Source organism: Mercurialis annua, linkage group LG6 (genome assembly GCF_937616625.2).
Source record: "Mercurialis annua linkage group LG6, ddMerAnnu1.2, whole genome shotgun sequence".
NCBI classification, from domain to species: Eukaryota; Viridiplantae; Streptophyta; class Magnoliopsida; order Malpighiales; family Euphorbiaceae; genus Mercurialis; species Mercurialis annua.
Genome location: NC_065575.1, coordinates 36,979,924 through 37,006,277, shown reverse-complemented (window position 1 = coordinate 37,006,277; position 26,354 = coordinate 36,979,924). Strand labels below are relative to the sequence as shown.

Sequence of the window (26,354 nt, the reverse complement as noted above, 5' to 3'; positions counted from 1 at the left end):
TACTCTAGTTTTTAGTTTTTATTTATTCTTTAACTATAGATTCCATATTACTGAGTCGACTCATGATTGGTATACGCGGTTTAAATGTTAGTCTAACTAAATTAATTAAAATTCAAATCCTAGTCCTCTAAGATTTCAGCTTCTTAGTGAAGTAGAGAGCTATGGTACGGATGTCTATATATATATACAGTTGATTGTTTTACCTTAGACTCAACACACTCTAAAACTTACACTACTCTCTTACAACAAGCTCATCCATCATCTACTTTGATTCTCATTTTCAAAAGAAGTAATTGAAGCAATGGATTCTGGAACTGGCTACAGATTCCACCCGTCGGATTTCGAATTGGTCGATCATTACTTAAGGCAGAAAATGCTCGGCAATGATGACGAAGTCTGGCAAATTCCTGAGGTTCAAGTCCTCAATTTCGAACCGTGGGAATTACCCCGTAAGACTAATTATTATTCGTATATGTTATAATGGTTGCATCCGTGTTTTTTCTTTTGTGTAATCTATTCTAATTGCATGATTTTTATGTAGAGCATTCGATAACGTTAAGCAGCTCGAACGATCAAGTGTGGTATTTCTTTTGCACTCCGAATTACAAGTACTCCAATAGCAAGCGCGTCGACAGAACAACCAATGCTGGATACTGGAAAGTTACCGGCAAAGAACGTAAAATCGAGGATATTGGATTTAAAAGGACTTTGGTTTTTCATCATGGTCGTCCTAAAGGAGTTAAAACAAATTGGATTATGCATGAATACACTCCCACTTTCGACTTCCAGACTCATAGGGAGTTTGTTGTTTGCAAAATAAAGAAAAGGCCGGATGAAGAAGAAGACGGATCAAGTAGTTCTATGGTACCTGCTTATACTGAAAATCAAACCTATAATTCAACCTTTCAGCAAGAATTTAATCCATCGGTCCAATCTGCTTTTGGAAATTACGCAACCGAGGTGAATATTAGTGTAATAATGAATTTGTTGGAATATATATGCATGTATATGTTGAGGTATAAGGAAATTTATATTTTGTTTATACAGGAGGAGACTCACGAGGAAACATATATGCAATCATTTCAGGGGTACGACGAGCAAGATTACAATCTTAACTTTGCATTTCAGTGGCGAAATAACTATTAATCAATGAAAGATAGCCAATGTCATAAGAAATATTAATATTGTTGTTTGTTGTTTGTTGTTTGTCTGCATGCCAATAGTTGTACACGAATGTTTTTTATCTTATCTAAAATAATATGATATTGTCTGTCAAATACATGTAGTTGTATGCATATCTATTAAATCTTTCCATAAGTTTCGAGTTGGATTCCTTTGATTTTTGTACAAATACAACAGCACACTTCAATAAAAATAATTTTCTTTTAAAAAGAACAAAACTAAATTTTATAAAACAAAGCTTTCGGTTAGGCTTAATGTCTTAAAAAACCCCGACCTTTCATCCCCTTTTCAATCCTACCCGACGTTGAAAATTTGTCAATTTTATCCTATTTTGTATTTTTTTCATTTCAATTGTACACTGAAGCATAAAATTGACCTTTATTTATTTGATAGGAGTTCAAAACAATTCTTTAAAAATGGTCAATTTAATATAAAAAATTAATCTAATGCAAAAAGGGTCAATTTAGAGAATTTTTGCCAAATAAAAAAAGGTCAATTATATGCTTCAGGGTACAATTGAAATGAAAAAATACAAAATAGGATAAAATTAACTGATTTTTAACGTCAGGATAGGATTGAAAAGGAGATGAAAGGTCAGGATCTTTTAAAACATTATCACTTATAATGTAAATATGCTCCTTTTTGTAAAACAAAATGGATTTTATGGATGCTCAAAAAAAAAGATATGTTACAATTTCAGGAATAACTAATCCTTACAGTCACCAAATTTTTATTTTGCTCATTTTAGTCCCGAAATTTTAATATTTTTCTTTTTAATTATTAAGTTTTTATTTTTTTATTTTGATTTTTCGTCAAAAATATCTAGGTGACAGCCGAAATTTGATATGTGTCAACTGGATTTTGCTAGTTTTACTTTTAAAAAATTAAAATTAATAACCATAAATAATATTAAAATTTAATGATAAAAAAAAATTAGTGACGGTTAGAATCAATTACCTCAATTTCTGTGAGACATAGTAATAGCTTTTCAACTGGACTAACAACAGATTTCATTTTCAGCGACCATAACAAAAATTATGTTTTCGTCGCTAAAACCTGTAGAGACAAATCACTTTCATCGCACCTACCGTTGTCCAAAAAGGATTGTCAGTTCGAAACATAGACCCAAAGCTGTGATTCGTCAAAAATTATAACTAATACAAACATTAGAATTAAACGTTATTTTGTGCGTAAAATTTAGTGAATTTTGATGGTGAAATATGTGTTCTTTTACTCCCTATATACTTAGATATTTCGTAAATTTATCTAATAAACAGTCCATAGCCTTTTGTGTCTCGAATAACAACTAATATATAAAAAAAATTTAATTTACATTTTTGATGATTTAATTATTAATAAATTATAAATAGCTATATTTTTTTATGAATAAATGCTTTATTAAAAAGTTACAAGAAGTGGCAAACATTGGAACTATACAGAAAAAATTCAAACCAACCAAGTCAAATCAATTTAGCCAAATCAAACCAAATATTTCGGTTTAGAAGATTGTTGAGGAAAGGCTGGCGAAAGAGGACATCGAGCGCCGTGTGCAGACATGCATTCAGGAGGGCCTGCGGGATGTTGAGGAGAGGCTGGCGGAGCAAAATCGTTAGCAGCTGGCAGAGCAACGGCGTGAGCACCAGGAGGCGATGGCCCAGCTTATCCGAGAGGAGATTGCAAGGATGATACCTAATATTCCTGCAGAGTATCGGCCACAGTTCCCCTCTCCCCCATTAGACCCTGATGACATTACAAATTTTTAGTGTCCTGTTAGATTAGTTTCTGAACGAATTATGTATTTGTTTTTCTTTTAGACGTCATATGTGTATTTTGATATTTATCTATATATTCAGTGTCAAATTTCTATTGATTGTGATCTGCAAATGAATTTTAATTACTATATTTAACAGGTTTAAAACGACAAGAAAAAACTGCGGAAAAACGGCAAAATTCTGCCAATAAAACTCCAATTAGCGACAGACTTTACCTTTTGGCGACGAATTATCCGTCGCTAAAAGTGCCAATTTGGAGACAAAATTGGCACCTTTGGCGACGGATTACGTCCGTCGCTGATTTAATAAAGTTACCGACGGAATAATCCGTCGCCAAAGGTGTCATTTTGTCTCCAAATTGGCACTTTTGGCGACGGACTATTCTGTCACCAAATCATAAAGTTCGTCGCCAATTGGTCTCAGTTTTGGTCTCAGCTGGGGACCAAATTACGACGGATATTGGCAAAGTTAGCGATGGATAATCCGTCGCTAACTTTGCCACGAAATTGTATATTGGTCGCTAACTTGTTTAGCGACCAATTTTTAGTCCGTCGCAATTCCGTGACGAAAAAAAGGGCATTAGCGACGGATTTTTCCGTCGCTAATGCCCTGTTTTCTATTAGTGGTTTGAAAAATAGAAAAAAAATATTGGTCTGGCTTGCGGTTTCAAAATTTATAAACCAACACAAACCAAATCAAACTAATATATATATATATATATATATATATATATATATATATATATATATATATATATATATATATATATATATTAAAATTATAAATATTATAGTTTAAAATTATAAATATTATCACTAATTTCTAAAACTGTACATGATAAAATAATATATTTAAATATCATCTAATGAAATAACTGTTTGTATATTTATTATCGATTAATAAATATTATATTTCTGTAATATTAAGATATTATATTAATAAAATGTAAACATTTATAATATAAAATTTTATGAAATATTTGTCTTTATGTGTTAGTCATTGTTTTTATTTGTTATTTAAATATACTATTTATTTTAAAGATGAATAAATAATTCTAAATTATTAAATTTTATATTTTATATGATTAATAAATAATTGTTTGATGATGATTTAAGCTGAATTCAAAGAAAATAATATCAAATCAAACCAAACTAATTTTGCTATTTTATAATTTTTTTCATTTGATTTTGGTTTGGAAATTTGTCAAAGCAGTGTAATTGGTTTGGACTAAAATATCAATGATAAACCAGTCAAATCAAACCATGTACACCCCTAGCAAACATACCCTACTCAAAGCTTACGCCACTTAAGACTACAACTCTGAGAGAAAAGAAAGCAAACTACAAAAAGATAGAATACGTATTTCAATACAAGTCGAAACTTTACTCAGTTCATTTAGATTAATAACAAATTGGTGACCTAGATTACAAGGGAGTTGTCACCTACCCGTGATAGGATTGTCTTTTACACCGATATAAAATATCTCACTCGTTTATAAATATATAAGATACTGTATATCATACTAACAAATTCTAGGTTTGGGATTTGTAATTCAACTTGCAAGGATTTGCCATTTTGTTTACTCCGGATTAGATTTGTATAAAAATTCGGAATATATTTTTCTTTCTTAGCTTGTTATCTTCTTCCTCAGAGTTGTAGTCTTTAGTGGCATAAGCTTTCCGAATGGTGGAAATTTTGCCACATCTTATAGCTTTTAATAAAAATTTATTCATAAAAAAACATATTAAAATTTCTAATCAAATCAAAACTGAAAAATAAATGATAAACAACTAGAAAACATGCATTAAAGTAATAATAGGATTTACCAAAAGATTTACAATTTTGGCCACCACTTGCATAAGACGAGTCAATTTTGGACACTTTCTGAATGACTGAAACATAAACTTTAGAATTTTTTAGGGTAAAAGCTTACAGCCAAGTTAATCAAAATACAAATTGAGTAGTCACTCCTAAAAGTGACAGTATCTATCCATACTATATATAAAAATACGGAAAGGGGGAAGGATAGGCAAATTTACTGAAGAATCATTTTCAGTTTATTACTAAATAAACATTTTATAGTAATTAATTAATTAGTTATTTAATTAATTACTATTGTAATTAAAGTACTAATTAAAATAGGTAGCTAAATTATCTCCAATTTAATTTTTAGTATGTAAAAAATAACTAAATTGTCTCGAAATTAGTAGGAATACCTATCTTTTAGTTTGATTGAACTACAAAATTAAAATATTATATTTGGTCAATATATTATTATTTAAATTTCTATCTTATATTTTTAAAGATATTATTAATAAAATTAAATTAATTATTTAATTATGGTTATTATAAAACCAAAAGAAGAATAAATTCAGTATAGAAAAAATTTAATAACCGAATATATTATATTTATTTTTACTATTAATTATAAATAAAAAATTGATATAATTATAATAAATTTACTAATATGTTTTTTGAGGAGTTACGTTATGAACCATGTGTATAGCACGTAATGCGAAAACTAGTAATTTTAAATTTTCACATGTAATTTTTGATTGCTTAGACTATTTTAGCTCAAATATTGGGAACATGTAATGGAAAACAATGTAGGTTTAGCCTCTGTATTAAATTCCTAATCCCTAACACTATCAGGAAAAATATTATTGTTTTCATCAATATATAAATTTCTATTAATAAAAAAAAAGTACCATCTTCCTTTAAGCATGGATAATTAAAATGTTCAAAACCTTTATTACGAGCCTACTCTAAAATTTGTGCATACATCGATTTCTCCTTTGTATCATTAACCACAATATGAATATCAATGTCAGCAACACTAGAAAACAAGTTTAAAAAATCATTAGCACAATAATCATAATAAGGTGAAGGTGATGATGTTGAAGAAAAGTAATAATATGGACAATTTACCGACTTATGATCTCCTAAACACTATTCACATACCCGGAATTGAAGTTGATTATATTGCATAAAATTATAAGGATTTATGTTATAAAAATTCACCAACTTTACTTACTTTCTCATTTTAATCATGTAATTTAAAAATCATCATTTTTCATACACGAACTATCAATTTTTTCCAATTCGTACACCGTTCGAAAATCCGGTGTAAATTGACGAGTTGGCAACCGAATAGTTATATGTTATAACGAATCAGATAGTGACACTTCAGCAAGTTTTTCCAGATTTTTGAACAATATATGGATTTGAGAAAATTTTGTAGTTGGTGTATGAAAATGACGATTTTAACGACGCGATTAAAATGAGAAAACATGTAAAATTTATGAATTATTATGATATTACCCCTAATTATAATCCAATTGTGCATTTAAACTTTCATATGGATAAGTAAATTCATTAAATTCACGATGAGTTCATAAAAACAATTAAAAAAATAGAAAATAATACGCTTAAAATAATAAATAGTTAATTACTGATGCAATACTATAAAATCTCACACCGCCAAGGAAAGAAAAGCAACACAAAAAGACCTATAAAAGAGGTAACAGTGTAACATCTCAGTTTTTTAATGTCATTCATTTATTACTCATTTAAAATACCCAAACTACTCTAACTAACTTAAGTATCGAAGTGAACCCGGGACATAAAGCCCAAGTTTCCATGTCTCACTTCCATCTTTCGCAGATTCCCTTGAGCCGCTCAAGAGAAGCCAGACCTAAATTACTGTATCCTAGATCTATCATTTGACGCCGTCTGTGGAAACGACTGTTTCGATAAATAAATTTTAGTGACTGGATCTCAGGATGATGGAAACAAACAAAAATTTACCACTGACCACATCGAAAGATAACTCTCTCTTACTGTAAAAGACTAGAGAAACACCTTCACCCCTATCCAATGCAAAGGAAACCTATACCACTACTAGAAATCTGTCATTTAGCGACGGATTTTTCCGTCGCTAAATGACATAAATCAGTCGCTAAATGGCTTTAGCGACGGATTTAATCTGTCGCTAAATTTCTGATCGCTAAATCATTTAGTTACGGAAAGAAAAAATTAGCGACGGATTTTAAAAAATTTAGCGACGGATTTAGCGACGGATTTTAATCCGTCACTAATTTTTTTTTTAAATAAAAAATAAAATTAATTTTTTTAATTAAAGCTAAAAATGAAATATTATTTAATCTACAGCCCACGGTCACCCACCCACCTGCGATAGGTAACCTATCATCATCCTCCGGCAATTTTCGCAAACTTCCCAGTAGTTCCCCTGCGCATAACTCCATCTTATCCAGCTCAGATTCTTGATGCATATCTATGTATATTATATTTAAATATAATTAAAAGGAACGAATATTTACTCCCGTAATTAACAACCACATTATAAAATAATTATTTTTAAATAAATAATTAATAAATTATTTTTCTAATAATTATTTTAAATAAAAATAACAAATTATTACTTTTACACTTTATTACCGCATTCTAATATAATAAATTTTCTAATAAATATTTTTTTTTAATAAATTATTATTTTTTATAAATTATTATTTTTTCATAAATATTTATTTTTTAATAAAAAATTATTTTATTAATAAATAAATATTTTCTAATAAATAAATATTTTATTAATAAATAAATAATTTTTAACAAATAATATTTTTTAAATAAATAATTATTTTTTTAATAGAATTAATACTTTTAGCGACGGATTCTGAAATCCGTCGCTAAAAGTAAGCATTTAGCGACGGATATCGCTAAAAGTAAGCATTTAGCGACGGATTCTGAAAACCGTCGCTAAAAGTGTTACGTCGCTAAAAGCGAAAAAAAATTGGCGGGGTTTGTCCCGCCATTTTAGCGACGGAATTTCCGTCGCTAAAGTTGGCGGGAGGAATCCCGCCAATTTTTTTGAGGATTAGCGACGGATTCAAAATCCGTCGCTAAATCCGTTGCTAAATTTGATTTTAGCGACGGATTTCAAATCCGTCGCTAAAATCCGTCACTTATCGACAGTTTTCTAGTAGTGGTACCGCCCAATCTTTACAGACCACTCTCCCAGCCGTTTGTGGCCAGAGCGACAGTGCCGTTTCAAGGACATGGAACGCCAAACCCGAGCGTAAGAGAGAGCTCCGGTTCGGCATTCCAAGAAACGATTAGCCAAATAATGGACATCTCCCAAAAGGCGCTTCCAAGAGGACATAGCCATGATAATTAAGGAAGCCACGAGCGCTTTGATATCTCAAACTCCGACAAGATGGCCTGAACAAGATTCGGAGGAGATCGCATCGGCAAGAGGAACAAGTAAAGGCACAAACAGAAGACCAGCAAAAATAACAACGGAAGCAGAGAAAAAAGGCAAGAGGAAATAGCTAGTATTCGAGAAATAAGATAGAAGGAATTGATAGAGATACTACCAGCGAAACGAGGACGAGACGATCATAGATAGCAACAGGTTGAGTAGATTTGTTGAAAGTCATTCAATTTACTATTAGTTTATTTTATCCTTTATAATTTTATTTTTGCTGGTGTAAATTATAAAAAAAATTAATTTCATTAACATGATTAAAAAAAAGCTAATTTCAAATTTATACTCATTTTACTAAATTTTTTATTTTTTATTAATTTATTGTAAATTTACATTAAGTTGACATAGAGCTTACATTAAGTTTACTTTAAATTTATTTTAAGTGTACTTTCGATTTATTTCAATAAAATCTTAGATAGTATACTTTTGGATAACTATTAGTAATTATTTGTCAATTTATAAATTTATTTTTAATAATATAAATTATCAATAAATTAAATTGACCACAATAAGTTAATTTTAAAGATATAATCATCTTGTTTGCCTCCCATTATTTTTGTCTTAGGTCCATTTGTGTGGGCTTTGTTTGTTGGTGTATCTCCTTTTTAGCATTAAAAGTTGCTCGTTTTTCTGATGGTTGACTAAAAATAATTAATTTAATAAAAAATAAATAGTTAATTTTATTTTGATTTTCAAGAAATTATTTATTTCTTAAACACAATTTAATTAGACTTTTAATTATTAATTGGGTGGTGCTATTTCCAGAGCAAGATTTGATAAGGACGGAGCAAATCTTTTTGTTATGGAAAATCACCCTTATTTATGATGATTTTATATCTCTCTTATTTACAAAAGAAGGATAGTTTTGTAAAAATATGAAGATTTGCTCTGTCCCTATCAATTTTTGCTCTGAAAATAGAGCCAACCTTATTACTTTTCATGCTACTTCTATTGAGACGTAAAAATAATTTGATATTTTTAATATTAAATTAATGATGTTGATTATATCTAATGTAAATAAATCAAAGATATTGTAGAATTAATGAACATATATTTCTCTATTCTTGTATAAAATGAATTTTGTCTATTTTTGTGGACGGATGTAGTAATAATTAGGGTTAATTTCATAAAAGGTCACGATCTTTTCACGAATTTTTATTTTAATCACGACTTTTAAAAATTACCATGTAAAACCATGACCTTTCTTTTTTTTTCAAATCTATCACCGACTATTATTCCGGTGAATTTTACTTTTCATTTTTTTTTCACATTTTCCGGATTATGGTGGCCACGTCATCAAAAATACACCAAAAATTGATTTGGTGATAGATTTGAAAAAAAATGAAAGGTTGTGGTTTTATATGTCAATTTTTAAAAGTCGTAATTAAAATGAAAATTCGTGTAAAGGTCGTTACTTTTTTATGGAATTAACTCTAATAATTAAGTACATTTGTAAAACAGCTAAGCTTAATTAGTTACTGATGCTTAGAAAGATATATTAAAATTGCTTCTTTACTAGATTAATTTATGAACAGATAGACAATAATATGTTTATTAATTAGTATCTAGCAAAATGTCGCCCTAAAGATTGAGTTATTTATGTTCTCTAAACAGTAAACAATCACTGTTCTGGGGAAGACTATGAAGGTAACACTACTAGAAAACATCAGTTTCGCGACGGAAATTTGCGACGGACATAGTTTCCGTCGCAAATATCATGTGTTAGCGACGGATGTAGCGACGGATGCTACATCCGTTGCTAAAAACGGGGAAAAATCTGGCGGGAGTGAGCCCGCCAATTTAGCGACGGATATTCCGTCGCTAATCCGTCTCTAAATTGGCGGGCTTTTGGAGGGAAAGCCAGGCGCCATTTAGTTTTCCCAAATTTAGCGACGGAAATTTAATCCCGTCGCTAAATTGTATTGAAACCAAAACGCTGCGTTTAAGCAACGTAATTAGCGACGGATAATTAAAGTCCGTCGCTAATTACGTTGCCTAAACGCAGCGTTTCATTTATCTTGACAGTTAGCGACGGACATATTAATCCGTCGCTAAATGTCGAGATAAATTGATCTGCCCTATTTCATCAGTTATTTTTTTTCCTCCTTTAAACACACTGCCGCCGTTCCCCTCCCAGTTGCCGACGCCGTTCCCCTCCCAGTTGCCGACGCCGTTCCCCTCCCGTTTGCCGCCGTTCCTTTACCGACGACCGCCGCCTCCCTCTTCCCCTCGAATTTGCCACCTCCGTCTTCCCCTTGCCGCTGTCTCTTCTTCTTCCTTGCTCGCCGGTGACTGCTCCTCCCTTTCTCCGCCGGCCGCTGCTCCTCCCTGGCAACCACCGACTGCTGCCGCCGCTTCTTCTTCACCTTCACCTTTGATTTCCGGTAAGCATTAGTTTCATTAGTTTAAATTAAATTAGGTTAATTAGATTATTAGTTTAAATTGATTTAGGTTATTTAGATTATTAGTTTAATTGATTTGTTAATTGTTAGGTTAATTAGATTATTAGTTTAAATTAAATTAGGTTATTTAAATTAAAATCAGTTTATTTGATTTGTTAATTGTTAGGTTAATTAGATTATTAGTTTAAATTAAATTAGTTTATTTTTTATGTTAACTTGATTAAAATTTGTTTAAATTAGATTAGATTAGATTAAATTTTAGGTTAATTATATTAAAATTAGTTTAATTAGAGTAGTTTAATTATTGGTTTTTATTATATAGGTTTGTTTAAATGTTTGTTTAATAGTAAGGTTACATTAGATTAATTTTTTATGGGTACTTAATTTATTTTTGAGTTAATTAATTAGGTAATTATAAGTAGGTTAATTAATAACTTAATTTAGGTTAAATGTTAGTAATTAATTGTTAAAACGATATATGAATGATTAATATAATTTTTAGGTTTTTTTAGTTTGTTTTCATAATTAGATTACTTTAAAGTTGATTATTTGTTTAAATTGTTATATTGATAATGGGGTTATTAGTTTAACTTAATTATATAAATAAATTGAATTTTAGTAGAATATTGGTTTAGTATGGTGGTTTGTGAATTGTAATTTGCTTGCAGGACTCCCTGAAAAATGGGTGATGCTCATTTTTAGGGGAAGTGCTGCCCAATTTTTTGGAAAATTTAAGCAACTTATTAATTATATATCTGTTAGTTTCTTGCAGCGGAGATATCCGTCAGTAGATTGCATCGATCCGACATTTCACATCGATTTTTATTATCTGTTGCAGTTCTACTCTTCAACAAGTAAGTACCGATATTATTTTTAAATTTTATTTTCATTTATAATTACTTAATTTAATTATAAGTTGTTTTAACCTAAATTGACCGCGATTTTATTCCCACCGAATAAAATCGCAAACCTAGCCTTAGAGTTCCCGTCTCGTGTGTTCAAGAGATTGAACGACACGGGATTGTACAGTTTGTACAGTTTGCAAAACTGGTCCTCCCGTAACTCGGTCACGAAAACCATATATGTCTAGTAGCGTTAGAAAAATATTTGGTTGTTTTCCAGCGTTTGTTCTCCGGGTGGATGTATAGTATATGTTTTGTAACGCTTATTCCTCGCGGAATATATAATTAGCGTTACAGCGCATATACTAAATATCGCACTGAAGGAGAACGACGCCGGAAGGCTGCCGAATATTTTTCTCCGTTGCTAGGCATATATCGTGGCCGAGTTAAGGGGAGCCAGTTTTGCGAATGGGATAGGTCCACACCTTTAAAGCAGTCAATTACATTGACTTTGCTATTCTCGAGCGAAAACCCTCCTAATTATCCGTGCTACAGAAATGGATACAGACCGAAGTTGGATGTATAGGCGGCTCCAGGGCGGGTTGTTGTACCCTGGTTTTGAGGAGCGCGTCCAAGAGTTTGTAAATTTCGCTTTACGCCATCCAGCGTGTATGAGCGGGCCCGATATTAAATGCCCTTGCCCTAGGGTGGGATGTAAAAATACGAGTTACCGAGATGTCGAAACAGTGAAGCTCCACATTTTGCAGAAAGGGTTTGTTAAAGATTATCAAGTTTGGGTTTTTCATGGGGAGGGAAATGTTTTAAATCCCCGTCCTGTTACACAACTGCCGGAGTGTGACGTTGACATGGAATATGAGGGGGGTGACGAGTTCAGCTCAGTTCAGAGAATGGTTATTGATGCTGCGGGTCCAAAAGTAGTGTTCACGGAGGAGGAGCCGAATAATGAAGCTAAACATTTTTATGATATGATGCGTGCGGCCGAAGAACCTGTATGCCCCGGTAATAGCAAACATTCTCCCTTGTCTGCAGCTGCTAAAATGTTGGACATCAAATGTCGACATAGTGGGTCAGTAGCTTTAGTAGATGATGTGACCGAATTTATACAAGAGCTGCTCCCAGAGGACAACAAGATGCCAAAGAACTTTGCTGAAATAAAGAAGATAGTCAGAGGTCTTGGGTTGCCGGTTGAAGTTATCGATTGCTGTTTCCGCAATTGCATGATTTATTGGGGGTCAGACGCGGAGTTAACGCGATGCAAAATTTGCGATCACGAACGGTGGAAACCGCCCCCTAAAGGAAATTCTGTGAAAAGACGAGTTAACGTCCCTTATAGGAAAATGTTTTATTTTCCTATAACTCCGAGACTGCAGAGGTTGTACGCTTCTAAAGCCACCGCCAAGCATATAACGTGGCACGCAGAACACGAAATGGTTGATGGAAAGATGTGTCACCCGTCAGACTCCCCGGCGTGGAAACATTTCAGTGAATTGCATACAGAGTTTGCGGCAGAAGTTCGAAATATCAGACTGGGCCTGTGTACTGATGGGTTTCAGCCATTTGGGGCCTTCGGGCAGAATTATTCATCATGGCCTGTAATTTTGACACCATACAATCTCCCCCCAGGGATGTGTATGAAAGATGAGTTCATGTTTTTAACTGTTATTGTCCCTGGGCCTCGAAATCCTAAACACCAAATGGATATTTTCCTACAACCGTTGATAGCTGAGCTGAACCAACTGTGGGAATTCGGAGTGCAGACATTCGACGTTCAAAGGCGACAGAATTTCCAAATGAAAGCGGCACTTATGTGGACAATTAATGATTTTCCTGCTTATTCGATGTTGTCTGGCTGGAGCACATCTGGGAGGCTGGCTTGCCCACACTGCATGGAAAATACGGAAGCTTTTACGCTTAAAGGGAGTAGAAAACAGTCGTGGTTTGACTGTCACAGAAAGTTCTTGCCTCGTGGTCACCCGTACCGTCGTAATACAACTCATTTCCGAAAAGGAAAAACCGTAACCAATAGTTTCGGACAGCCGAAAACCGGAGAAGAATTGTTGGCAGAGGTGGACAGTCTGGGATTTATGAAGGCATATGAAATTGGGGCTGAGAAAAATAATGCTGCAAAGTCGGAAAATTATGGTTGGAATAAAAAAAGTATATTCTGGGATTTGCCGTATTGGAAAACGAATCTAATTCGTCACAATCTCGATGTCATGCATATTGAGAAAAACGTATTCGACAACATTTTCAATACTGTACTAAATATTCCCGGGAAAACAAAAGACCATGCAAAATCGAGAGAAGAGTTGAATGACATATGTGCTCGGCCTGAGTTAGCAAAAGATCCGGTTACTGGGAGATTTCCTAAGGCAATGTATGCTTTGGACAGGGACGGAAAAAAGGCTTTGCTCGAGTGGATAAAGTTAATAAAATTTCCAGATGGCTATGCGTCCAACTTGTCCAGATGTGTCGATACAATCGGTATGAAAATGCATGGAATGAAAAGTCATGACTGCCACATTTTTATGCAAAGACTTATGCCAATCGCTCTCCGTGAGCTATTACCGAAGGAAGTGTGGGAGCCTATAACAGAGTTGAGTATCTTCTTTCGTGAGTTAACCTCCACGTCTCTAACAGAGAAAGATCTAGATCGTATGAGGCTGGAAATCCCAAAGATATTGTGTAAGCTGGAACGTATTTTTCCTCCCAGCTTTTTTGACTCCATGGAACATCTACCCGTACATCTACCGTACGAAGCTATGATGGCAGGGCCGGTTCAGTATCGCTGGATGTACCCATTTGAAAGGTAATATTTCAACATGTTTTTCAATTCTGTGTATCAGTATATTAACATGTAATGTTTACTTACTGTGGCGTATGTGGAATCAGATATTTGAGAAAACTGAAAAAAAAAGTGAGCAATAAAGGGAGGGTGGAAGGAAGCATTAGTAGCGGATACTTAAATGAAGAAACCGCAAAGTTTGCAGCTTATTATTTTTCAGAAGGTGACCCAATGATACCTGAGCGGCTGCAAAGAAATGAAGTTTGTGACATTGAAGTCGACGATGATGTTGAGAGACTATCGATTTTCAAGCCTCAAGGGCAATCAGTGGGTGCTTGCCGCAAGAGATATCTTGAAGATGCTGAGATTGTTGCTGCCCGGACATATGTTCTGTTGAATTGTTCAGAAATTGAAAATTACAGAGAGTAAGCTTTAATACAGCTGTCAATGTAATTAACAATGATTATTTAGCTTCTAATTATTGTTTTCTTCGTAACTAAAGGGTTTTCGAAGGCGAGTTGCGTAGAGGAAACCCTGAAATCAGCACCTCGCAAATTGAAGCAAAGTTCGAGAGTGACTTTGCCTGCTGGTTTCAACAATATGTAAGTATTTAACAGAATATATTTCGAATCTTTTAGTTAAAAGTTCCGATTTATAATACACTTTTACGCTTCAGGTGCAAGATCCAACTGTCTGTACCAATCCCTTCATTCTTAGTCTCGCTAAAGGACCTCTTAGATCAGTCAGAACATTTAAGGGGTACCGTGTAAACGGGTTCAAGTTTCAGACTCAAGCTTATGGGGAGGAACAACTTACAATGAATAGTGGAGTCTGCGTAAGGGGAACTCAATATGTCGATAGCGAAAATGACTTTTATGGATTTCTGACAGACATAATTGAGTTAGAGTATCCAGCGCTTCCAATGAAAACGACTGTCTTATTTAAATGCGAATGGTTCGACCCAGCGCAAAATTCAGGCACAATTAGTAACAAAAAATACAACATGGTGGATATTAATAACAGAAGGAGATACAACAAGTATGAACCGTTCATCTTAGCTGAACAGGCCGATCAAGTTCATTACCTGCCATATCCGAGTAAAAGAAGGGATAAAATAAATTGGTGGGCAGTTTGCAGGATAAAGGCGCGATCAGAGCTTGACATGCCCGAGGGGATTATCCCGGCCTTTCAAGATGACATAGAAGAAAATCCTCTCATTGTTGCAACAGAAGACAATCCGACATATTTGGCTGATCAAACTGGAGAAGCTGAGGAAGATGCGTTGTTCATGCCTCCTGAACAAGAAACAGAAGATGAGTTCATCGCATCCTCATCAGACGAAGATGAAAGCGAAGAACTTTAGTAGTTTAGTATATTTTATGCACTAGATTTTTGAAACCTTAATTAATTGTTAAAGATGATGTATTAACGCTTCTCGAATTTATGTTTTTTTACTTATATTATTCATGTGTACACTTGTTGAATTTGAATTAATATTTCATAGTTTTATGTTTCACGAAGGAATGTATAATTTTATTAATAAATGTGTTGGTTGTTTGTCGAACATTTAAAATTGATGTATGTGCAGGTATGAGGGGTCGCGGTCGAGGATCAGGCACAGGCCGAGGATCAGCCTCAGGCCGAGGACGCGGACGGGGATCAGACCTTGTTCCTGGCGATGACAACGTTGCTGAGGAGCAGCAGCAGTTAGAGGCTGGAGCACCTGTTCAGCCTCGGCAGCAGCGTGAGCCTGGCGAGCCCCCGGCTGTTTTGGACGACCGGGGTAGGGCGAGGGTTCACCCGGACCCTAGCAGGTATGTTTACAATTTAGTTTTCCACGTTTAAATTGTAATATGTATATATACTAAACTATGCCTAAAAAATCACAGGACGATGTTGATCAACTCTGGGCCTGTTTCACGGGCTATGCGGGAGATTTTTAGGAAGTGCTGGTTCGATAATGGAACAGCATGGCGCTTTCTAACAGCCGAGCAGAGGGAGTTCTACTTCCAGGAGTTTCAGGTAATTTAATTTAAAGCTTCGTAACGTTTAAATTATGTTTTTTTTTTAAAAACTAACTAATGCAACATGTTTGTACTGTTTGCAGAAAGAGTTCTGGTGGGATAGTGCGGCGTACAGCGAGGAGGTCATTAGACAGGTCTTCATGGTCCATGCAGCCAACCGCTACAAAGACAACATCCACAGAATGAGGAGGACGCAACAGAAGCATATTTCTGTGACCCAGGACATCTGGGATGCTTGGAACGCGTTCTGGAACTCAGAGAAAGAGAAAAAAAGGTCAGAAACCGCCCGAGCAAATCGGATGAGCGAGCCAGCGGGCGCCGGTTCTGGACCTGTCCGCCATACTGGTGGATCTCGCTCTGCTCTGAAGCATATGGATGTCATGGTTTGTTTTAAAATTCAGTAATTAAAATACTTAAATAACATATTTATTTTATTTTGATACTAATTGAATTGTATTTTTTATTTTAGGAAAGGGAGCTTGGCCGGAAACCGAGTGCGACGGAGTTGTACACTCGCCTTCACTCCACGAAGGCTGACAAGAAGCCGGTCGACAAACGGGCTCAGGATATGACTGTAAGTTTTTATTAAACTTGTAATTCTCTAAGTTGAATTTAATAATTCGGAAATGATCTATTAGATTGAAAATGCTTGTTGGTTAGCTGTTAAACATGTTTATTATTGGATTATATACTGGAATTTGCTTGCAGGACTTCCCTGAAAAATGGGTGATGCTCATATTACAGAGGAAATGCTGTCGAAATTTCGTTAGAAATTAGGTTTACTTTGTAATATGTTATGCATTTTTGGTTGCTTGAAAACTAAACTGATATCTTTTTTATTGTTTTGTAGGACGCCATCACTGAGAGGCTTGCTGCTGCGACACAGCCTCAGACCGGAGAGGGTAGCTCCTCGACCCCAGCTGCAGTGGACGAGACCCAGGTGTTTCTAGACATCGAGGGCGTCAACAAGAAGAAACGCGTGTACGGGTTGGGTTCTGCGAGCAGCAGGTACGCCGGGCCAAGCAGCAGCAGGGTGCAGCGAGGCAGCTCTTCTAGGACGTCGCAGCAGGCAGACGAGGAGGTCGAGCGCCGTGTGCAGGCCGGCATTCAGGAGGGTCTGCGACTGGCTCGGGAACAGCAGGCTGCGAACATGGCCCAGATGATACGCGAGGAGATTGCCAGGATGATTCCTAACCTTCCGGCAGAGTATCGGCCACAGCGCCCACCTACCCCACCAGACGATGACGACACTCCAGCTTTGTAGTGTCGTGTTAGCTTATTTTATTACACACATATATACGGTTTTTATTTTTATTTTTTAGACCTTTACATTTATACTCTGATATTTATATATATATATATATATATATATATATATTTATTAATTTATCAGTTTCGATTGATTGTAATTTATAAATGAATTGTTATTACTATATTTAAAACGACAGGGGAAAACGGCAAAAAATAGCGTAAAACGGCAAAAAAATGCCAAAAAACAATAAAATTTGCGACGGATTGTGGCATTTGCGACGGACTTGTCCGTCGCCAATTCATCAGCGTTTGGAGACAAAAGCTGATGAATTGGCGACGGATTTTGTCCGTCGCTGATTTGCGACGGACGTGTCCGTCGCAAATGCCTCAGCCTTCGTCTCCAAGGCTGAGGCATTTGCGACGGACACGTCCGTCGCAAAAGCACTATTTCCGTCGCAAATTTGTCTCCAAACGAAATGAATTGGAGACAAATTTGCGACGGACGTTGTGGCTTTTGCGACGGACGTTTCCGTCGCAAAATTAGCCACGGACACGTTTTTGGTCGCAAATTTTGTTTGCGACCAAAAATGTTGCGACAGATACAATCCGTCGCAAATCCGTCGCAACAACTGTTTTGCGACGGAAATGAGGGATTTAGCGACGGAATTTTCCGTCGCTAAAGCCCTGTTTTCTTGTAGTGTAATTAGACTTTCCTAATTAGGAATTAATTAAGCATTACTTGATTTTTAGAATAATTTATCCACATGAGTCTGCGTACTAATTGTGGGGTTTTAAGTTGTAACTTGAGATTAAGACAGGGAAAACAATCACTACAAGAAATTTGGTTCATTGTGATGAAATTTTTTGTCACCGTAGATTTAAATTTTGTCACAGCTATTATATTGTGACAATTATTTTTGTCACTGCGTTCGTCAAAACATCCTTATCTCAATAACGTTATTATGATAAAATACTAATTTGTCACCATAAATTTTATCATCGTGATAAAACAATTTTGTCACTATAAAAATATATCGTGGCAATTAATTACATCACAATTATAAATTTTTGTCATAAATAATATTATTTTATCACAATATATACTTCTTTTCTAGTGACGAATTTTAAGGTTTTGACAATAAACATTTCTCTCCAATTAAATTGTGACAAAATTATTTATGTCATTATAATAATTATAATAAAATTAATTTTATTATACTTAAACAACTATGATAAATTTATTTTGTCAGAAAAAAGTATGGTAATTTTTATGATGCAATTAAATGTGTCACTAAATAAAAATTATGATGAAATCTATTTTGTCACCATTTTTATAATTTCGTAAAATGCTATTTTGAGAAAATTATTTTGTTATATGTGGTTGCTGTGATAGAATTTATTTTGTCATCATTTGTGTGGTGATAAATATAATGGCCAAATTTTATTTACGTACTTTATGCTAAAGTAATACTATAAAACACCAAATTGATTGTACTTTCAAATTAAAAGAACGAATAGTTACTTGACAAAATTAACCATATAAAATCATAAATGCACAGGCTTTTAATATTCTAAAGAAATCAAATCAATATAATATAATATTTGCTAATGATAATAATATTTTATGTAAACAGCAAATTCAATTGAGGAGATGTCCATTTTGACCATTTCTTTGTCAAGTCAGTAAACTTCTATCTGCAATAAAAAATAGTTTAAATGTTAGTTAACTTATATGAGTATTTAATTTTAAAATTTTAATGAAAAATAAAATTCAAGCGGATTTGAAAATATATTTAAACAAGTTGTTACATACCAATCAATAGAAGTTTCACCACAATGTTGTTCGTCAATCAGTTTTTGAACAAGAAGCATGAGTTTGTTTTGCGAATGAGTAAACTTATCAATTGTCGCTTGTTGACCTTGAATTTGATCATTTAGTTCATTAGCTCGCTTTTCAGACTCGGACTTTTCAACAAGTAAACGAGCTTCAAACTCTAACTCTCTAGATGATATCGGTTTGGTTCCATATCCGAGCCCACGAGCATAACCAGATTTTGGTTTATCCAAAACTTTTTCAAGAATTTTTTTTCCATCGATTTCAACGCCTTCCTCAAATGCTTGCAAGCGAAAAAGTTCCATTTGTTTCTAGATATTGTCATATACTTAGTAACACTTTAAAATATATCATTTAGATAATTATATAAAATAAAAAAACATCTTACGTATTTTTCTTCAGCTTGTGGGTGAATCCATGAACCATCTTTCTTGCGATGTGCTTCAGAATATAGTCTCATTTCAGGCGGCTCTTCATCTATTTGTTCAGAAGTTTCCTATAAAATATACATAAAAAAATTATTTCAAAAACTCAAATGCTAGAAAATTTAAATGTAAAATCAATATATATATTACATGTAAAGTATAAGTCAAATTCTCCATACCATTTCATACAAACGTTGACAATAAGACTTTGATCCTGAAGTATGAGGAACATTCAACTTTTTCCGATTAAGAACGTTTGCAGCACTTTGAGCCTATTACAAAAATAATAATTAATATTTATCAAGACAGCATGCTCAACAGTTGAAAAAATTTACAAAAAAATAAATTTTCTATGTTGTTATGGCTCCAATTAAAAATGGATTGGAAAATGTCAACAGCTAATGGTTTCTATAAATTCAAAACTCAATAGCTTGTTTTCCTAGCTGCAACATTAACAACAAAAGAAGACTTGAGAACGAATTCATATAAACTTCATTAAATACAAATAAATAAACAAATACTAATCACATCAAAGATAAATCAACATCATCCGTATATTTATATAATTTCATCAAGCTACATACACTTAAAATTAATAAGTAAATATAGTAAAAGACCAATAGCATCAAAGATAAACCAATATCATCAATATAATCAATGTCATTTTATAGGAATTAATTACACTGACATACACTTAAAACTAACATATAGTGAAAGATTGGTTGCATCAAATAGCACAATACATCCACCGACTGTTTTAGTGCTATGTAATCTATAACAATTATTTCACTCTTTATTGTTAGTAGAAAAATAAAAATAATTTAGACTAAATAAGAATGCAACAAAATATAGTATATCCTAAAATATGATCTTTCTATTAATTTGTCTAAAATAAAAACTGACAAACCCTGAATTTTATAAGCACACAATCATATAAGAAATTGAACACATACTGCTTGGAACTAATTAGAATTATTCACGAGCGCATTTAATTTCTTTTTAGCAAAATAATGATAATATTAAAGTAAAAATTGCATTATTACCTTAAATTGTTCGTGCCCATCAAAGTGTTCACATAGTTTCTTCTAATCATCTACTTTAACATCTTCCGGGGGATGTTTTTCAGCTTCCTCACGGGTAGAAAACTCTTTATAGTGCAAGTGGCAACGATGTTTATAATTTATAAATCGTCTACCCATCATCTTAAATACTACTTCTTTTGCATGTAAATCACTTAAATCGACTTCAAATTCACTCTACGAATATAAGAGTATGCATTTGAATCGTCAATAAATATAGTACAAGTAAGCAATAACATAACAGATGATATACAAAAACAATTTATGTTACCTGAATTTTTGTAATCATAGCTTCCTTATTTGCATCAGTTACATCAGACTAATAAAATACACCTAGCGGGACCATTAATCGAGTAAGAACGCCGATTTCCATTTTGAACATTTTTTCTGAAGGACCTACTGGTAAATTGTTTCTTTTTGCAATCAAAACTCCACCGATTTTTGAACCATCCTTGGTTCTTCTTTTAACTTCAAATCCTCTACCTTTCCCTCGAGGATTCCTCTTAGTAAGGAAAACTAAAAAAATCCAAAAGAATAAGAAACTAAAATTAATAGATTAACTATTGTTAAGATCGCTATTATTTTTTGAATATGCATTCTAATTTACAACTATTATATATATAACATACTGAGTTCATATATTTACTTGTAATATTGAAAATAAAAATCAGAAATCAACAAACCATCATCAACATTTGTTGCGTCTGTTGACATAGGTTCATTATGTGCAATCGAATTCATTGCATGACTTGATGCTTCAGCTGCTGAATCAATAGAGATGGTGTGAGTATCAACACTTCTTGGGTTTACAACGGATATCACTGGAATGGGAAGAGACTGAGTAGTCACTCTAGTAGAAGGTCGATTCAATATTGTAGCCTGAGATTGAGTTTCTTTTTCCAGTATAGTTGAATTGACATTCAATGGTAGCGACTGAGATTTTGCTCTAGCAGCCTTTTGTAAGCTATTTAACGATACTACCCTTTTCCTTATACCCGGTACCATATTTAGAGAATCTATAGAAAAGAAATACAGTAAATCAACTAACTTTATGATGCCTAACTTTGAATTTTTAGATGAGAGGAAGACATGGAAAAGAAACTGAAAGTGACGATTTGTATGGTACTGTCGTGGGATAATAGAGTGAAGAGAAAGTGGGTGATAGGTTTTGTGATTGTAAACACGATTAAGATTGAATTAGAAGAGATAAAAAGAATTTTGGAATTGGAGGGAACTTATTTACTGCACGAAATAAATTGAAATTAACTTGGGTGGGACATCAAATTTAAAGAATGAAATGAAACTATTGCACATAATAACAGCATAAATCTTATCTTGATTTTAGTAAAATCTTATATTATATAATTTGATTTATTTTTATTTAAACACTATTTAATATAATTGTTAATTACTACTTATCTTAATCAAATCAAATATATTTACTTTTTATTCATATCAAATACACTATTTTTTTTATTTTAATTGTAATTTATTTTAAATTACAGTAATTAATTTTTATTTTTAAAAATTATAAATTGTATTTTAATATAATTTTTTATAGTTTATAGTTTTTCAAATAGTTTTTAGATCGTTCAATGAAAAAATTTACGACAGTAAATAATCCAAAAGCGTAGCACTTCCTCCGTGTTAATAGAGTTGTTCATTTTATTAGTATAATACAGTATAAGAAAACACATTTAATGCTATGAATTTTCATATTTTTTTATATTTTTTAACATATTCTTATTTAATTTAGTCATTTATCCTTATTTACTTTTATGTTTCAATATGTAGAAATTAATATTGGGTTTTAAATAAGGGTAATTTGTGAGCGGGGTGGGTTTCGGGTCGCTCGCCCAGATTGGTGGATGACTTCGAATCTGGTTTGTTTCGAAAAATAAATGGAGCCGTCAACTAACTCATTTAGGAAAAGTCTTTTCTACTGACTAGATAACCTCACATGCTTATAGGAGAGATTATCGTACATCGAATCAAAAGACCGGATTCGTGGACATTACCAAAACTCTTGTACTTGACATACTGTCCCATGTTAATTTATAAGACATATTTGGAATAATTTCATCTCAACATACATAACAGTTCATAAGATAAAGTGCTGCAAAATAAACAAATATGGAAAACTGTAAAAACTTGAAAGTAGAAAGATGGAGATGGCATGTATGAGACGCGTACTCGATCTGTATTGACATGTGAACAAGTAGCAATTACTCCTAAACAAGTATCTAATTTTGAGTTTTTTTTATCATATAGCACACACCGATAGATTTTATTTCATTTACATGCAAAAAGTCTAAACCAAATGTATAAATGAGATTGAGTTTAGAATTTACTATCTTTAATGCCTATAAAATCTCTAATAAAATTTTCAAGGCAATCCTAGAATTTATAAAGATGATTTGTTATTTTAGAATTAAATTAACGTGATTATCTTAATTAAACATGTTAATACTGGATATGGACATACTAGAGCGTCGGGCAGTCATCTGTAATTTTTTTGTCTATGCAGTCATAATTTAAATTTGGACTGAATATGAAAGTTGTTTCTCCTGTCGATACAGTCTGCTAGATTAAAATTAGGGTTCTTGTGTTTGATTATACGTACTTGTATCATGGTGAGACTTCTCAACTGTATCAGGTTGAGAAGTCTCACCATGATACACCCAGTGTATGTAGTTCTCAAGAATTCCATGTTGAAATAGATCCCTCTTCACTTCCTGTAATAGCTTCAAATAACAATTACTGCAATGCTTGCATGGACATCGAATTTTGCCATTTGAATCAGCAAAATCTTTTGCAAAATTCATAAAATTCCGTACTCCTTGAATATACTCCGGACCAAATCGGAACGATTTCATCCAAGTTTTATCTGATGGTGTTCCTGTGATTCCAAAAGAAAATATTAGATAATTTCATTCATTATTTTTTACATAGTAAAATAAAAAATGCACAAAACAAAGAAACGATATATATTTATATATATATGGACACAAAAAAATACTTAAGTAAACAAACTAAGCTTTCATGCTTTTATAATTTTTTTAATATACTAGAAATAACTATTTTAATAAGCAAGCGGTATATATTTAAATAACTTTTAAATAATGAGCAAATAAGTTGCAATAGTTAATGGAATGGTTTTAATGCTCATTATGCCAGTTGAAAATCTTGTGTTAAAAATAATGAATTAAATAAAAAAATCATAATTAATGGGTTTTAAATTTTAATAAAATCAAAATTCACCAATTGTAATAAAAAGGATGAAAACTGATAAACAAATACTATAGGCAAAATTAGAACGTAAACAATTGTCTTACATAGTAGATTAAAAACTTTGATAGATGCATAATAAAATCAAATTTTATCAATAAATGGCACAAATTTATCAATAAAAGAAATAATTTGAACTTACCCATTATAAAAACAAAGATCTTTGACTATTTTGGAGATGCTAGACCAATTTTGATGTGATAAGCTCTTGCGTTTTTCCTTCTTATTTTAATCGCGGGCTCCTTCTATTCCTTTGTTGTCGTTATATGATAATCTTTGACTTCTTCTATTCTGGAAATGATTAAAACCAACAATTTTCAGAAACTAAAGACAAATGCGCATTTAAAAATAAAAAGTCATAATTATCAAATAAGTTTGTTAAAATGAGAATGAAACTTATTTAAACAAGGACACCATAAATAACTAAAGATCTAGCCACAATCTATAACTGGACAACCGAATTTATATGATCAAAAAGTTAATAGAATTTGATTTTTCATAACTTTGTTTAATTAATTAAATACTGAAACATTAAATAAGATGCATTTATGTTTATTCACATTTTAATATAGCATAATGTTTTCTTATAGCTGATCTTAGCAGCAGAAAACTATTAATATTGCTCATACATATGTTTGTAGCAGTAGCAGTCTAAAAAAACTACTCATGTGTAATCATACAAATTTCCAAAATGTTAAACAAAAAAAAAGAAGCAAAAATGGATAAGAATTCAATTAAGTAATGAATATATAATATATATATATATGTGTGTGCGTGTGCAAAATACTGCAGATATATATATGACGTCCAAATTAACATATTTAGACGAAAAATGTAGAAAATTAAGGTAATAACTTTTTCATTATAGCCCATTAAATGTCAGAAATATTTTGTTACAATATGAATAAAATTATTTCAGTGCGAAATAGGATAAATATTGAAGACCAAGGGAAAATACCTCTCCTGGCTCAAATTGATTCAGGGACAACACTTTGTGCATACAAATGAAATGCATTTCATTATATAATAAAAAATTATCCATCAAAGAAACAAAATGCCAATGGAAAAGTCAAACCGATCACTAATATTTTCTACATCTGTAAATGAAATATTTGTAGTCACATGAAAGTATTCTAGCAAAACCCTTTGGGTTTCTTTCATAATAGCACGCCCATAGATTTTTATTACTACTTCTTTGGCCAAATTTAACCCAAGATTTATCTGAAGCATGCCAATTTTGAATTTCAGCTGTTTTTACACCAGAGAATAACTTAGAAATTTTTCCAAAATTGAACAAAGACCCAATAGATCATAATGAGATTTCAGGACTGCCGTTAAAATTTAAAGAAATCCATTAGCGAATTAATAGTTTCCCAAGTTTGTGAGCATAAGAGATTATATTCATGAGAGATGGGGGTGATCGATACAAAGTTTCACTCTATTTCTCGTTTCAAGAAAAACAATGACCTGGCTTAATATATAAGCTATTTTCTCTTAAAACAAATTATGCTTCTGGTAAAGATTTCTTACCTTGATTCTTGAGCTTTGGATTGATGCGGCAACAGCGATGGAAGTGCAGCGGAAGCGGAAGAACTCGACGAGCAGTAAAAAGCAATGTCGAATTTAGAAGTGCAGCGGGCAGAATAAACAATTCGATCGGACACGACAACAGTAGAATTCTTTATGGAGGCGGCTTGATTTTTTAGGTTGGTTGAGAGTGATAGCAGCAAAAGAGGTGTATGTTTTTAGGTTATGTAATATTGTTTTGTATAATAAATTTTAAAAGTTTATCAATCCCTTTTCATTAAACTAAAAAGTAGCATTAAAAATTAATATGAAAATAAATTTTTTTTCAAGTAAAAATATAATGTGATTGAAATAAAATATTTAATTAATAACTAAATATATGATTATTTAATAAGATAAATGGTATAACATAATAAAGCATAAATTTAAAAGTTAAACGTAAAACATTTTTTATTAACCAAATACTAATTTTAAAATTCAAAAATTAAAAATTAAAAATTATATTCAAAATGTTCAAAGATGTTTTGTTCATATTTTAAAAAAATTAACAATTTTATTTTTACCAAAATTAAAATCAATAAAGCATTAACTATATGCTATTGACTATCGATATAATTTATTTATTGTTATGGGAAACA

At 32.5% G+C, this 26,354-nt stretch overlaps 4 protein-coding genes and 1 long non-coding RNA gene across 5 annotated transcripts; 4 read left to right on the top strand and 1 right to left on the bottom strand.

Annotated features, from left to right (window-relative positions):
* Nucleotides 1-201: 201 nt before the first annotated feature.
* Nucleotides 202-1,338, top strand: LOC126685782 (protein NTM1-like 9). The gene is made up of 3 exons (XM_050379739.2): nt 202-449; nt 542-960; nt 1,048-1,338. The coding sequence occupies exons 1-3, from the start codon at nt 302-304 to the stop codon at nt 1,144-1,146; spliced, it is 666 nt and encodes a 221-aa protein (XP_050235696.1). The 5' UTR covers nt 202-301; the 3' UTR covers nt 1,147-1,338.
* Nucleotides 1,339-12,039: 10,701 nt separating this feature from the next.
* LOC126687826 (uncharacterized) lies at nt 12,040-15,449 on the top strand. The gene is made up of 6 exons (XM_050382383.1): nt 12,040-12,417; nt 12,874-14,312; nt 14,396-14,713; nt 14,791-14,890; nt 14,965-15,363; nt 15,426-15,449. The coding sequence occupies exons 1-6, from the start codon at nt 12,040-12,042 to the stop codon at nt 15,447-15,449; spliced, it is 2,658 nt and encodes an 885-aa protein (XP_050238340.1).
* On the top strand, nt 15,370-16,133 carry LOC126687825 (uncharacterized). Its single transcript, XM_050382382.2, has 2 exons — nt 15,370-15,653; nt 15,877-16,133. Exons 1-2 carry the CDS (start codon nt 15,566-15,568, stop codon nt 16,131-16,133), a joined length of 345 nt encoding a protein of 114 aa, XP_050238339.1. The 5' UTR covers nt 15,370-15,565.
* Nucleotides 16,134-16,198: 65 nt separating this feature from the next.
* LOC126685780 (uncharacterized) lies at nt 16,199-17,626 on the top strand. Its single transcript, XM_050379737.1, has 4 exons — nt 16,199-16,310; nt 16,396-16,695; nt 16,782-16,886; nt 17,163-17,626. The coding sequence occupies exons 1-4, from the start codon at nt 16,215-16,217 to the stop codon at nt 17,574-17,576; spliced, it is 915 nt and encodes a 304-aa protein (XP_050235694.1). The 5' UTR covers nt 16,199-16,214; the 3' UTR covers nt 17,577-17,626.
* A 5,921-nt stretch (nt 17,627-23,547) lies between these two features.
* LOC126685783 (uncharacterized) lies at nt 23,548-25,981 on the bottom strand. The gene is made up of 3 exons (XR_007643724.1): nt 25,720-25,981; nt 24,332-24,480; nt 23,548-23,800 (listed from the first exon to the last, which is right to left on the bottom strand). It is a non-coding gene; the product is annotated as an uncharacterized LOC126685783 (long non-coding RNA).
* Between the last annotated feature and the right edge of the window lie 373 nt (nt 25,982-26,354).